At 38.1% G+C, this 14,300-nt stretch overlaps 2 protein-coding genes across 4 annotated transcripts in view; one reads left to right on the top strand and one right to left on the bottom strand.

Moving 5' to 3' along the window:
• The first annotated feature begins 29 nt into the window (after positions 1–29).
• SCRN3 (secernin 3) lies at positions 30–7,484 on the top strand. The gene is made up of 7 exons (XM_075028423.1): positions 30–274; positions 451–632; positions 1,415–1,614; positions 2,307–2,519; positions 5,096–5,258; positions 5,617–5,797; positions 6,592–7,484. Exons 1-7 carry the CDS (start codon positions 107–109, stop codon positions 6,745–6,747), a joined length of 1,263 nt encoding a protein of 420 aa, XP_074884524.1. The 5' UTR covers positions 30–106; the 3' UTR covers positions 6,748–7,484.
• A 2,809-nt stretch (positions 7,485–10,293) lies between these two features.
• The window catches only part of GPR155 (G protein-coupled receptor 155), a 30,770-nt gene continuing 26,763 nt past the window's right edge, over positions 10,294–14,300 (bottom strand). For 2 of the 3 annotated variants that reach the window (XM_075028416.1, XM_075028417.1), the window contains exon 16: positions 10,294–12,323. In XM_075028416.1, coding sequence (XP_074884517.1) covers positions 12,101–12,323 — 223 coding nt within the window. In that variant the 3' untranslated portion in view covers positions 10,294–12,100. Of the gene's footprint in view, positions 12,377–14,300 lie in introns of all 3 variants that reach the window. The other variant, XM_075028418.1, reaches the window with a different exon arrangement.

Below are 14,300 nucleotides of genomic sequence, written 5' to 3'. Positions count from 1 at the left end.
TTCCTGCGGGCCGCGGCAGCGCCGCCGCTCCGCCCCGCCCCGCCCCGCCGCCGCCACAGCCGCCGCCGGGCCCGGGGAGCGTCCGCCGCCCGCCGGCGCCGCCAGCATGTTCCCCCGGCCGCCGCCACGCTCCTGCGACACCTTCGTGGCCCTGCCGCCCGCCGCGGCGGGGGGTCGCGTCGTCTTCGGGAAGAACTCGGACCGGCCGGCGGACGAGGTGCAGGAGGTCGTCTACTGCCCGGCCGCCGCGCACCCGCCCGGCGCCGCGCTGGAGGTGAGGCCGCGGGGCACGACGAGTCCGGAGGGAGACGGCAAAAAAAACCACCAAAAAACCCAACCTTTCATCCCCCTTTCTGTGTATTTTTAGCCCGTGGCCGATTAATCAGGGGGAGACGCTCGCCGAAGCGATGGCGCGAAAGGTAATTTGTTGTGTGCTCTGACTTCTTGCAGTGCACCTACATCAAGATTGATCAAGTGGAAAAGACCCACGCCGTGGTCCTGAGCCGTCCCTCCTGGCTCTGGGGGGCAGAGATGGGGGCCAACGAACACGGCGTGTGCATCGGGAACGAAGCGGTGTGGGGCAGAGAGGAGATCTGCGACGATGAAGCTCTCCTCGGCATGGACCTCGTAAGGTTTGCACAGGCTGTTTTGGTAAATGGTACTGAATTCGGAACTTGGTTTTGAAACATTTATTTTGAGTTATGTGCGGAAAGAGGTGCTTTCACTTTCAGAAGACACGTCGGTCTCTTCTGCTGTTCTAGCTGTGGTTAAAAATAAGTATTCCTTGGCACAGGCATTAGGTCTCTGCCAGGAGCTGGGAGCCCGTGAAAGGTGTCAGGTGCTAGAACAGAATCTGTCAAGGAAATCATCAAACGTTTTTCTCTCCACAAAGTTTATACTAAACTGAACCAAGACTCTTAACAAGAGCACAGCTGGACTTCAGGAACTAGCAGTCAGGCCTTCTTCTAGGGCCTGTACTGATTTCCTATTTCCCCCATCTTTCACGGACGTATTTTTAAGTTTGAGTCTTAGCCACGCATCTCCATGTAAATAATGACAGCTTCCTGTGCCTGCCTTGCTGGGTGCTAGTGTAGCCCTTGCTAACCTACAGCAGTCAGTCAATTCTTCTTGGTACTGTTTCCCCCAGTCCGATACCCACACGGGACCTGCAGGCGGTTCCTAGAAGCCCCCTCCCTGCCTTTCTGTATTTCCATTGGGTTGTTTTTGCCCATGCCAAGGACGTAGAGGACGCACTTCAAACAAGCCCTTTAAGTGACTTGCTCCTTTCTCTTACCAGATCATACAAGCATCAGGTACATAGAGAAACAGCATTCCAAGTCAGTTTGAATACTTGGGCTGAACAGCTGTATGTAAAGTTTGTAGTTCCAACGATATCATCTTCCTTTTGTTTTAGGCTTGGACTGGAGAGAGCGGACACAGCTGAAAAGGCTCTTGCTGTCATAGTTGATTTGCTAGAAAAATACGGACAGGGAGGAAACTGTATGGAGAGCCACATGGTATTTACATACCATAACAGTTTTCTGATAGCCGACAGAAAGGAAGCATGGGTGCTGGAGACATCAGGAAAATACTGGGCAGCAGAAAAAGTAGAAGGTATGGATGATGCTCTTTGTTTTAAACATTTCAAACGCAGTGACAATTAGCAGTTTTCCACTTTTCATTTACCATTTCATTAAGGCATCAAACTAGCCTCCAGCTATGTACACGTGCTTGTGAACAACAGGAATTGCTTCCTCAGGCATCAGTGTGGAGTGGCTAGCAGTTTCAGAGGAGCTGAGTCACAGGGGGACCTTTTCAGAGTCAGAGATGACCACTTCTGCACTTGGAAAAGAGAGGACAGCAAGAAGGTCAGCATGAGAATGACAGCAGTACATATGGTCTTAAGGATGGTGGCAGTTGATGACAACTTCATTTGGTGACAGGGTAACACTGACGGGATTGGTGCATTGGGGCCTGAAGTGGCTGATCCTTCCAGTGGACTTAGAGGGACAAGCTATGTCTTTGGAGGTCTAAGAGGAAGAATGTAAAGATGGGAATAATCAGGACAAAACCTGAAATATGATGTTGGCAATAGAAGTAAATGAGTCAGAACTGAGTGGCAGTGGAATTTCAATCAGAAGGATACATATAGCCAGGGAGAGAGGGCCAAAAATAAACCACAGAACTCTCAGATCTTGTAGGAAACTCTTCAGTGCATAATTTGCTTTAGTAAGCTAATTGTAAACAAAAGACCAAGAGAAAGCATTTGATGTATTAAAATGGTTCCTTCCTCACCTTATACACAGGAGGTGTACGGAATATTTCCAACCAGCTCTCTATCACAACCAAGATTGACAGAGAACACCCAGAATTGAAGGAATATGCTAAAAGCAAGGGCTGGTGGGACGGGGAAAAGGAATTTGATTTTGCTGCCACATATTCTTATGTAAATACTGCCAGAATGACGACATCCAGAGGCCGATATTGTGAAGGCTATAAACTTCTGAACAAACACAAAGGTATAATTTATTTTTTTTTTTTTAAGATATGCAAAGCATTTAGTGAGCTACGTTAATTTAAATCATATATTATCAGACATCTGATGCGGGCAATCATTCACATGATTTGGTGAACCAGAACTTACTAGAATAACTTTTTGCCTAAAGGAGAAATGCTGAACTTGAAGTCTTCTATTCATTTTTGCCAATTTGTTGATGAGGAAAAATTAAAACGGGGTCACACACAGTAACAACACTGAGAGGTCACATTATGACCATACTGCTAAATACTCTGTAAGACCTCCTCTGAAACATTTTGATAGGCTATATATTATTACTGTACCTCTAAGAAAAAAAAAGAGGCTAAAACAGACTCCTAGTGGTTTGCAGCCACAAACAGAACCTTATGAGCAACTTCAGTCTGGTACCATTCATATAGGCCTGAGACAACAGCACAGCATTCAGATATCTTGCATTTATTTTTTGAGATTGGTTTTTAAATCTTTGTAGTTTCACTACAACTGCTACTCTAACATTGTGTAGTCTAATAAAACACACTGAGAGCAGAACAAAATAATTTTCTGTACTCTAAGCAGGTACTCCTAATCACTAACTTGTTGACTTATTTTTCAGACCTCTACAGAAATAAGCTATTACTTCTCTTCTAACTGCATCCACCTGGCAGGTTTTTGCTGCATCTGTATTCACTTGCTCATTTGAAGTAATTAATCTCAACCAAAATTACTTTGCACCCCTGTGTTTTTTTTATTTATTTGGCTGAGCTCTGCCAGACCAGGTTTAGCATTTAATGTGTCAGAATGAATTACCTTTTGCTATCCTGCTCTAGTGATCATTGTAAACCCTGCATTCATGTTGGGAATTGCAGGTTCTGAATACTGAAAGCATTTTCATAATACCTGTATTTACTTGTATTATAATAATGCTGAGATTCTATCAGTTTTCATCCTAAATCCTCATTTTCAGGCATTTACCTGAGCCATTTTAAAAATCACACTAGGTGTTCAGGTTATCAGCCTCATATGGTTTCAGTTTGTTTAGATTTATTTTAAATAATGCCCTAACTAAAAGCTGTTTGGTTTACAGCATCAGTAAAATCACTGGTTTCTTAATCTACCCTTCCCAGCTTTTTCACTCAGTGACATTACAGTTTTTTTCCAGGCTGCCTACCATGTGAAGACCATTTTTAGATATACATTATTTGTATTCCAGAAATTAGGGAATGTATTTCAGGAATACAAAATAATAAAAAAGTCTAGTGGAAAATACGCAATACCTTCTTTCTAGCTAGACAAGTTGCCAACTTGCAGTTGACAAACTGACCGTTGCTTCTTTAATTTTTTTGATACGCGTAGCTTGCTGATTTCTTGAATTCTCTGACATTCCCAGGCAACTGTGGGAATACTTAAGAGTGTTTCCTTGCTGAAATGTAGTGCTGTGTGCCTGTCTACAGGCAATTATTTGAATCGTGTATAAAAAAAAAATAACATTGGAGACATCTGACTTAGCAGCAGAGTAATTATTTTAAGAGAAAACAGCAAGGCAGTTTACAAAAAGGATCTTTATGCAGCTAGAACTTCATTGAGAGAAACACTAGAAGATTAAATGGTAGATGATACCTTCAAGTAAAAAAAAAAAAAAGTGAATGAACTCATGTTTTTCTTCCATAAGCATACGCTCAACTGGTATACTAAATCTGAAAACTACTGCAAGTGCTGCCTGTTAGAATATTGGATTGATTGGTGATACCATGCCAGTATTTAAACTTCAGTGTATGGCTACACATGAACAGCTATATAATTTGAACACTAGATGCAGAGACATATGTGGAAAGGGTTTGTTTCACCTAATTGAGAAGAAAGAATTATTTTCATAGAGACATTTGGCACTATACCTCACACAGGTAGTCGATTAAGACTTCTTTACAAATGGATGTACTGTTGTAGTTTCTGTTGATTCTGAGTATAGAAGATGTTGTTACTCCAGTGCGTCCTTTCAATTGTCAACTTGAAGCCTAAGCGCTTTGGAAGATCAGATGATTAAAAAAACCAAAAGTGACAGTCTTGCTGTTTAATTTTCAAAGTTACACACAAAATCCATGTACAGTTATTATTATTTTTGTATTTCCAAAGCAACATAGTGGTATTAACTGTGTACAAATACCAATACTATTATAGTGATTTATCTTAATTTCCACACAGTACTCAGAAAGTTCAACCTTTAATCCAAGCTACTAATTTTCATCTGAAAAGTTACTGTGCGAATGACCTTGTGCTAGCCATATGTATTCTACCTTTCTGGGAAACATCATGTGTTGTTATCCTCCCCCTCTTCTAAGTCATAAATGTTATAGTTCATTATCACCTACTCTTTGAAATAAATACTTTGGGGAAAACAATAATATTAAGTGTGTTACATATTAAGGTATGCTGTTAGGATGATTTTTTTTTTTCTGCCAACACAGACAAACTAAAATTGGCATTGCCTATTAAAGGGAAAAGCCAGTTGTAGAGAACATGCCATTTAGTTGGTATTATAAGTAGTACTGTGTGTAAATAATTGTATTGTATCTTAAATAGGTTCTATCACTTCTGAAATAATGATGCAAATTCTTCGTGACAAAGAGAGTGGCATTAATATGGAAGGTGGATTTATGACAACTGGAAGCATGGTGTCCGTATTGCCTCAGCAGCCTAATCTGCCATGTATTCACTACTTTACTGGAACTCCAGATCCTGCGAGGTGATGTAGCAGCAAGTAATTAGGATAAAGGGTTGCAAGTATCTAAATGAAAAAGTGTTGCAATTTGTCTAATTATATTCCTTTCTGCTTTTCTTTTTTCCCCTGAAAAAGCACGATCAGAAAGTAGGAGGAACATAATGTATATTATGTACATTTTAATGCTATCTACCAACCTACTTAGTGAAACACTGCTATGACAATGACTTAAACATCAGTTAGGAGATTTTTTTGGTTTTTAAGACTTCTTTCTTAAATGAAGGAATTAGAAGAATGGGAAGAAAATACAGCAATCTGCTGACTCAACAATTTTAACAAAACTGTATCAGTAAAGGATCTCTGTTCTATTTTCTCTTTCTAGGTCTGTATTCAAGCCTTTCATTTTTGTGCCCAATATTACTCAGTTATTAAAAACTAGCTCCCCTACATTTGGTCATGATGATCCAGTTAAGAAGCAACCACGTTTTCAGAATAAGCCAGATCGAAGACATGAGCTCTATAAAAAACATGAAAGTGCTGCTGTAGTTATGGAAACTATCGAGGTACGTTGATTAAATTAGATTTCAATGCAAGCAGGTGGTTTATATAAGCTCCTTGCTCACATTTTGTTAATGCGATACCATTTAATGCCCTTTGATGGATTGCAAAGAACATTGTAGTGCACCAGAAGCTCATTGTCTTGGCATCTGGCAGGCATATGTTTCAAACACTAAAAAATGCAACTAGCACTTTGCTGTACTCCCAGGCCTAGCCCCAGACAAGTATCTGTGCCACTCATATTGCAAAGCAGCAGGCCACACATACTCCTGCACGAGTCAGATCATGGGGAAATGCTTGAGCAGCCACAGGCAAATATACAACTCCTGATAAGAGTACTTAAAACTCTTTAGGACCCTGGTCTCAGATAGTAAGGAGGGCATGCCTTTTATCATGGCTTGGTACAGACAGGAAAGGAAACAAGGTCACAAAGATAGCTGGACACAAAGGTGAAGCAGGGAGGTAATTGCTTACTTTTAACAGTAGTGTCTCTCCTGTTTACAGATACATGTTCTAAAAAATAAGACATATGCCCACTGAAGTTTTGGTAGCATAAATACCTAAAACAGCTTTGTTTATTTTCAGTCCATCAGACAAGGATGCAGGGAGATGAAGTGAGTGCTAGATATTGGGAAAGATACCTAAGAAAACCTGTCACGGTGCTAACTTCTACCAACACAAATTGTACCCTAGAAACTATTAAAAGGTTAAAGTACAGACAGTAGAACAGAACTTTGTTAGGGTGAACACTGCATACTCTGTATACTTTTTAGTGAAATACAGACATTTCTTTTTGCAGGGCCAAGGTAAAGAAATGCTGAAAGAGATACAAGAGTTGGAGAAACAGAAGATAAGTGAAATGGAATCAATCCTGCAAAACGCATGTTTTGACATTAACCAACTGGTTAACCTTTTTTCACAGTGTGTAGAAGAAGAACTTAAAATATATAGCTAAAACTACCATTTGAATGTGGTAAAATTCAGTTTTATGATTAACTTTTCTAATGAAGTGGCTATATAGATTACATCTTATTTTCAATATACTGGTTAGTATGAACGCAGATTCATATTTAGGCCAAACAGCTTTCGGTTGTATGAAGCAATGCTGAAAAGGCTCTTAAAAGCTAGGCAGTGGCTTCGTCCGTATGTGGCATAAAGCTGTTAGCAGAGATAGATTTCGTCAACAAACAGATGCAATTAGAATGTAATTGCTGGACTAAAAACAACCCCATCTCTGGATGAAGAACACTAACTCAGATTTGGAGAACTCAGTTCTAGTGTACACACATGTAGCTTTTATAGTCAAGATAATCATAGCAGAATTTCACATTCCAAGAATTGAAATGGCCGTGCTGAAGGACTTAGGTTCTACATTTCAGAAAGTATTACTTGCACTTGAATAAAAAGGAAAGTGATATGCAAGTCAAGTAGGATTGATATTCAGCTGTTTGAGAAAACCATTCTAAGGTACATTTCATATATGAACCTTCTACTCCTTCAATGTAAAATGAGGCTAAGAGTTCAAGGTATATTAAAACTAAATCAGTTACAATTTTATCATGATTTGTTGTTAAGTCTGATTACGTGGAATTCAACAATGCAAGCATCCTGCAAGTTACCACACAATTTTCACTTCCCTGTCTATTCTCCCCACCCTGATACCAAAAAATAAACTAACTTATTTACATGCAATATGATTACTGTCAAATTAATTCTGCAATACACTTTATAACATCATGTGGGAGTTTTTTAATGTTTCTTGAATTGTTACTTTTTTAAAATCGGGCAACTAGAAAGGAAGAGGTTGGGGTACACAAGTATATACATATACTCAGCTGGACACTTGAAAGGACATTTACGTTTTCTTTTCACTTCATATAAAGCCTTTTAACCACGACTTGTCTTGCCAAAATTACTAGACTATGGAGTTAATTTAATCAAGCTTTTTGCCCTGTCAGGAGCTCTTCCTCCCTGATCCTCTTCAAAAGTAATGATCAATATGTGACGCTACTTTTATTATCTGTGGCAAGGGACAAACTGAGCAAACAGAAGGAAGATTCTGGCTTTACTACATGATCAAGCAGGATAAAAAGTATGACTGGAAGAAAAAAAACCAAACAAACAAAACCAGCACTTCTGTAAACCTTCAGAAGAGAACATCTAACATGAAATGGAGCATTAGAGCTGCAGTAGCAGTATGTGACATGACACAGCATCCCCACAGAAAGACACAGCAGACAACAGAAAGACCATTCTTTGATGATTTTTCTATAGTCTAGAGTCATCTCAAATGCTAAAGATGGGGCTACACACATGCAGTTTTCTCATTTTGTAAACTGTTCTATCAATCACCCCACTGGTAAAAAAAGTAAGTATAGACAAACAAAAGCAGAATGAGTAAGAAAATTGAGAGCTTTGCAGAATTTTTTCTTCCTGATCCTACAATGAAAGCAGAAGTTAACTTGGCATACAGATCCACAGCAATAAACTAATGGGTCAGAAAAGGTTCTTGAGCTTTCTAGTTCTAGTGATCCTGTATGTACCAAGTGGCAGTAGCAAGTAAGATTGAGTAGCAGGTAAGACTGAAAGTAAGCTCAAGTTGACTGTGAACCTTTTGTGCCTGTGTTGCCACAAAATTTCGTAGAAGTTCAATAGTACAGTGGATGTTTGTGAACTGGGAGGTATATTTAATAAATTTTTTCTGTATTTACCCATTTTCCTCATGGATGTCTATATCTGACAACTGTGTGTATCTTTGTCCTATTTTTGATCATGAGCTGTTCCACACTAGCTCTTTGATAACTTCAAAGCATCAATAAATGCCAGGTAAAACTGCTGGAAACCAAAGTATTAGTCAAGTTTACAGGTAGCATAGCAAAACAAGAGAAACAATTTTATGCTACAATGCAATTATAGGGAAGTTCCACAGGAATGAAAGTAGTGAAGGTGGTAGAGCAGGCCTTTAAGTGAACTTCTTGCCCACTTAATCATGGTGTGGCAATTAACCTTGTTAAGCGTCTCGGTCTGGTTGTAATATTGGCAGATACAGTCCAATCATTCCTCTAGCTTCTGTGCTGTTTTTTATTTACTGGTCTACAGGATACAAAGTAAAACAATGTGATGTGTGGAGATAGATCAAGTGATGTCCAAACACACAGGATATTTTCGTACCTTTTTTTTCCTGGGATTTTATCCTCCTAGTATACACGCAGCGTAAAAACAGAAAATGAAGATGAGATCAGGAGGAATAAGTAACCCTCCCTCCCACAACCCTACATTAAAAAAAAAAAAAAATCAGAATGTCCTCTAGAGGGCAATCTTTGCATGTATTTCATCTAGGAATACCTCTTACAGCTTATTTTAAAAGGTCTAGAGATTTATGAAGGATCATTATTAAAAAAAAAACAAAACAACTGTACTAAAATTGCTACCTAGAAAACGTAAAGTTTTATATCCACTCCTGTCCATTATCACAATTATTTTGAGATTAGTGCTAGAAAAAAGATCCAGTGTTCCACTGGAGTCTCAACTTACTTGTTCAGAGGATGTTTTCACAGAAGTATAACTTCCAAGTTAACTGAGACTTATCCCAAAATAATCCACCTTCAAAATAGAAGAACTTATTGCATCACTGACCATGTCTTTAAAGCAAAGCTATTTCTAACCACCAAAAATTCTCACATCAGTAGATCAACTATTGACAGACATCAAATTGTCAACTATTTTAAAACTTGCCGGTACTCCCTGGTAGAAGCAAGTATTTATCAGATAAAAGAATTACTCAGCTTTCTAAAGCTATTAAAAATCTATTCTTAGCTTCCAGAAGTACCCAGTGATTTAGATTATCATATCCCGTATTTCATTCCGGGTTTCTTTAGTCTATTTATTAACCATCATAAACTTTCATCGGACTAATGGGTATGATATCAGCAATCAGAATGTTGTAACAGTTAATCTAACAGAATTTGGTTTCGGTTGTTAATTAAAGGCGTTCTCTTCATTAGATTTGTAACACGGAGCCTTCTCTAAGCATAAATTTTGAGCAATTTCTTACTTAAACCAGATGTGTTGTATTCAAATCTAGGGAATAGCAGAGCCATTATAAAAACGGGAGGCAAGGGCAGGGCTTGATGATGAAAATGAGAAAGACAAGAGTGCAAGAACAATGACCTCGCATAGGACCATAAAACTGACCCTAAGATCAACTTCTTGAACATTTGAAGAAATTTTTTTTTTTAAATTGTATTTGCTAAGTAGATGATAATGTGAAACGTTCCTAAAGATCTGTTTAGGCTGTTAGACGAAAACTGGTATCTTTATGTGAACCCCCATTAACAAGTCCTCTGCCTACTTAAAAAGCATCAAGGGTGGATTTAAGAAATACCCAATTTGAAACCCAAGAGCCACTTTAACAAATCTCTCAGAAAAACACATTTGTCATAAATCTTGACATGCACACATAACCTTCTGACACATCACATCAAAGCTCAGAACTCTGAAATCAAGTACCAGATTTATTGACAAGTTACAGTATTTAGAAGCCAGACATACTCATGGCTTCTGCTCTTAAGTCACATATATCTAATTATTCCAAAACATTTGATGTAGCCGTCTTCAGCAGTTGTAATGGAAATATGCTATTATTTTCCTTTGTGGCCACAGCCTGATACAAATGTCAATTATTTTGTTGCTGGAAAACATTAAAATATGTCAGTTTGTATAGCATACATATGCAGTAGGATGCAGTTACGTTTCTGTGAACACTGCAGAAGTGCAATAAGACTGACAGTAAAAGGAAGTATTTTTCCAATATAAGTCTTGCATGGAGTTATAGCTACCACAAAACAACTGTTTCTTGAACAATAATTTATGCTGCTAAAATCACTTTTCATTCTTCATACAATGTAGATGCATAAGTAGCTATAATAAAAATCTGTGTACTAAAAAAAAAAAAAAGGGAAAGACTTTTTAAAAGAAGGATGAGGAGAGTTATTCATATGCTTGAGCAAATAAATTTTTTTTTTTTAATACCTAGGTTCCTTTCCCCCACTATATAAAATTTTTATATAGACATATAAATGCTGTTCTTGCAGTTTTAAAAGGGCAGCATAATGGCTATCAGATACTACAGTTTGTCTTTAACCTTTTCAAAATACTGCAGAAGACATACAGATTCTCAGATTCTGCCTTCAGTGCACAGGAATCTGAATGACACTAGAGTAACTATTTAAACATTGTAGGAGGATACCTGAGGCTTATTAGAAACCTGTGTTAGGCAACCAATACTAAAATTTTAGTATCTTTAGCTACCCTAAACCCTAACTTGGATGTTCAGTTAGGATTCTTTATACAATAGATTTAAAAGTCATTGTATTTCATTTAAAAGGTTTTATGATTTGATAAAATTTTTCATCTTGACTTGCACAGGTATCCAAGGCTTCCATAACATCTTCATTTGAATCTGGTACTTCTGAATTAAACTGGAAAGGCTAATTTCAGAAGGTAAAAATCTACTCCTGCCAAAGCTGTTACTACCACCATAAGGCAAAACTTCAAAACCAATTGTTTATATGAAATTCCACTATATCATTTCCTAATTTGGGGGAACAGTGGGTATTTTTATGTTTTTAATATTTGGTAAATTTGTACAAAACCATTATTTATTTCACTCTATTTCCTCAGCTTTAATCCTCTGACATTGGAATCATCTTCACAACAATTCTACTTTTACAAATGGAGATTTTTTCTTTAAGGGAGAAACAAACCACTTGATCTGAGGAGTAAACAGCTAGAAAAAGTTCGTGGTGTTAGACAACAGTAGAGGAGTAAAAACTGGGGTATCATAGAAGAAATCCTACTTCTACGAGGTCGGGGAAAGCCTGATCGTAAACAGGAATCGATATTTAATCACACTAAAATATGGAAGACATACAGCAACGTGAAAAATACCTCTCAGTCATGTTTTTTTTCATTGTGGCACCAGTCACTAAAGCTGCAGGTATAATGCCTCTATAATACAACAGTGACACATATCATTTTACTATCTGTTTTGCTCAAAATGGAAAAAATGCTCTAAATCCAGAGCATCTCCTTTTGTTCTAGTTGCATTCTGTTTGGAACGCTCATTAAATATCACTTGCTACTATTTCCTTCAGAATAGACACACGTAGAATCACATCTCTTAAAAAGAGAGAACAACACTATTCTCTGAGAGCCCTGAGAAAGAAATACTTCCAATTTCAGTGGTGAAGGCAGAGGAGGAGGTCACACTCACCCCTAACTGCCTGTCCTCTGCCTACACACTAAAGTCAACGGCTCTCAACTGCAACTGATCTCTTAGGAATAAAGCGGTAATACAAATATTCATCCCGAAATTCAAATTCATTCGTAATATGCTGGACGACGCCTCCTTTCATCAGTCTGTCTCCATACATCACAGCTTCACCACGGTCAGAGGCAAGGCCAACTTGCATGAGCCAGTTCACCAGGTCACAGCCAAAGAAGATGCCAGTGGAGATCTTTGCACCACACCTGTATGTCAAAGGAATGATTCACCCACATGTTCTGTAAATCTGGTATCACCACTGCATGATGGGGAAAGGCAAGGAAAAATAGCAGGAAACAAGGAAAGACATCATGATAGTTAAGAGCATGTTAGAAAAGAATTTGCAAGTTTTTTATATTAGGGACATGCCAATGTTCACTACCTTTTCCTACAGATACTTCAATGAGAAGCAAAATGAAAGCACAAAGTTATTTTAGGCTTGTGTAAATAAACTTCAGTGAACATAAGCAGCACTTTGCCTAAAAACACATACAGTGTAATTCTATTTCTTGGATACTTACTTCCCATGTACTCATTAGCATGACCATTTCTGCAACAAAATATCTGATTTGAGTGCAGCATGAAGCAGCAACAGGGGCTCAATCTGCACTTTCATTCCATTTTATAGTTTCTCTACAGCTTTAAACAGACACTAACTGCTTACATACATTGGAAACAAAAACCATTTAACTTGCATATCTGGTTAAATATTTACCACACAGGCAGTACTATGAATAAACAAAACCTTTACAACAAGACTAAACTAATTTTCTTTTACATATTTACGAGGCAATGCCACTAAAATCTACCTAGTTGCAGTAAAAATACCATTCGGAAATTTACCTGCAGCAATGAATGTTTCTGGTTATCTAAAATCTGCTCTATGGAACCCAAGCGCAGGGTTTCTGAAGATGATTAACAGCTACACAAGACAGCAAACCCCAAACTTCTTTCTCTAGTTTTTTTAAGTTAAAAGCAGCAGTAACACAGAGCAAGTGTTAACATCTATTAGCAGAGAAGCAAAAATTAAAATAAATAAAAAATACATGATTATGAGGTCTCAGTTACAGTATGTTTAAAATAAAGAAGATAGGATCAAGTTAGATGAATATTTAAAATGAGAAGATAAATGCTTTAACTCACAAGGAGAAATAAGACATGAAACCAGTTCCGCATAAACATAATATTAAAACAATGAAGCAACAAATGTCAGATTTTGATGTATTCTCAGGTGGATATATGATTAATAAAACCCACAAAATCCAACCAAATGAACAGCCCAAAGCCCAAGAAACCACATAGCAGTAGAGGCACAGGAAACACAGCTGTAAAGCCTGTCCTATTTCAAAATATTTTCTGATACATCTTTCCTGCCTGGCATGAAAGAAGCAAGTCCTTGAACTGACATAGTTCATTTCTCCTAAATGGATAACTTTATTACTTTATTTCTTATGGAACATTACTGACTTCTGAGGAGACTGAATGAAATGATGACGCTGTCAAAAACAGTTCTGGAACATGGTTTCGGATTACCTGACCACTAAAAGACCACCCCATCCCACCAACCTAGTCCTACTTAAAAGCTCACTTGACAAGAAAAGTAGAAGTGTCCTATTAGAACAATTCTTCATGTCTCCATTTCATACAGTAAACATTTAAATAAAGGCAGAATCTTTTTCTTGTTCCTGCTGCTTCTGTCCACATTTTTCTTCTCATCCACCTGAATCCATAATCCTTGATTTGGGTATGATAATTTGCCTCTGAAAGCTTTGCTGATCTCATAATTTGAGGTTTAGGCTTCATGAGAGGAATGAGCAAAAGAAATTGTATGAACTCAAAAGGTGTAAGGGCCCCCAAAAACGCTATAATCTCACATATTGAGTGGCCTCTGAGTACACACTGACATTAGTTTCAACAGTTTCACCTCCTGTAAAAGCTATTAGTAAACATTCCATCACATAAGTACTGACACCTTCTTAATCTCAAAACAAAACAAATGAAGGGTCTCAAGTTTGACAAAACTCATAGACATATGCACTCTATTACAGGCACTATCATCTCCATTTCTTGAGAAAGATCTTCTTTCCTGAACAGCTAAATAGAAAAACTGGGGCAACGCCTTAACGATATGAAACTTTTTTATAATTTATATAAAACCTAGATGGGATAATGTAATAACCTGC

This window comes from Buteo buteo, chromosome 5, assembly GCF_964188355.1.
Source record: "Buteo buteo chromosome 5, bButBut1.hap1.1, whole genome shotgun sequence".
NCBI lineage: Eukaryota > Metazoa > Chordata > Aves > Accipitriformes > Accipitridae > Buteo > Buteo buteo.
The sequence above is the reverse complement of the archived record's forward strand: the minus strand, read 5'-3'. Positions and strand labels throughout refer to the sequence as shown.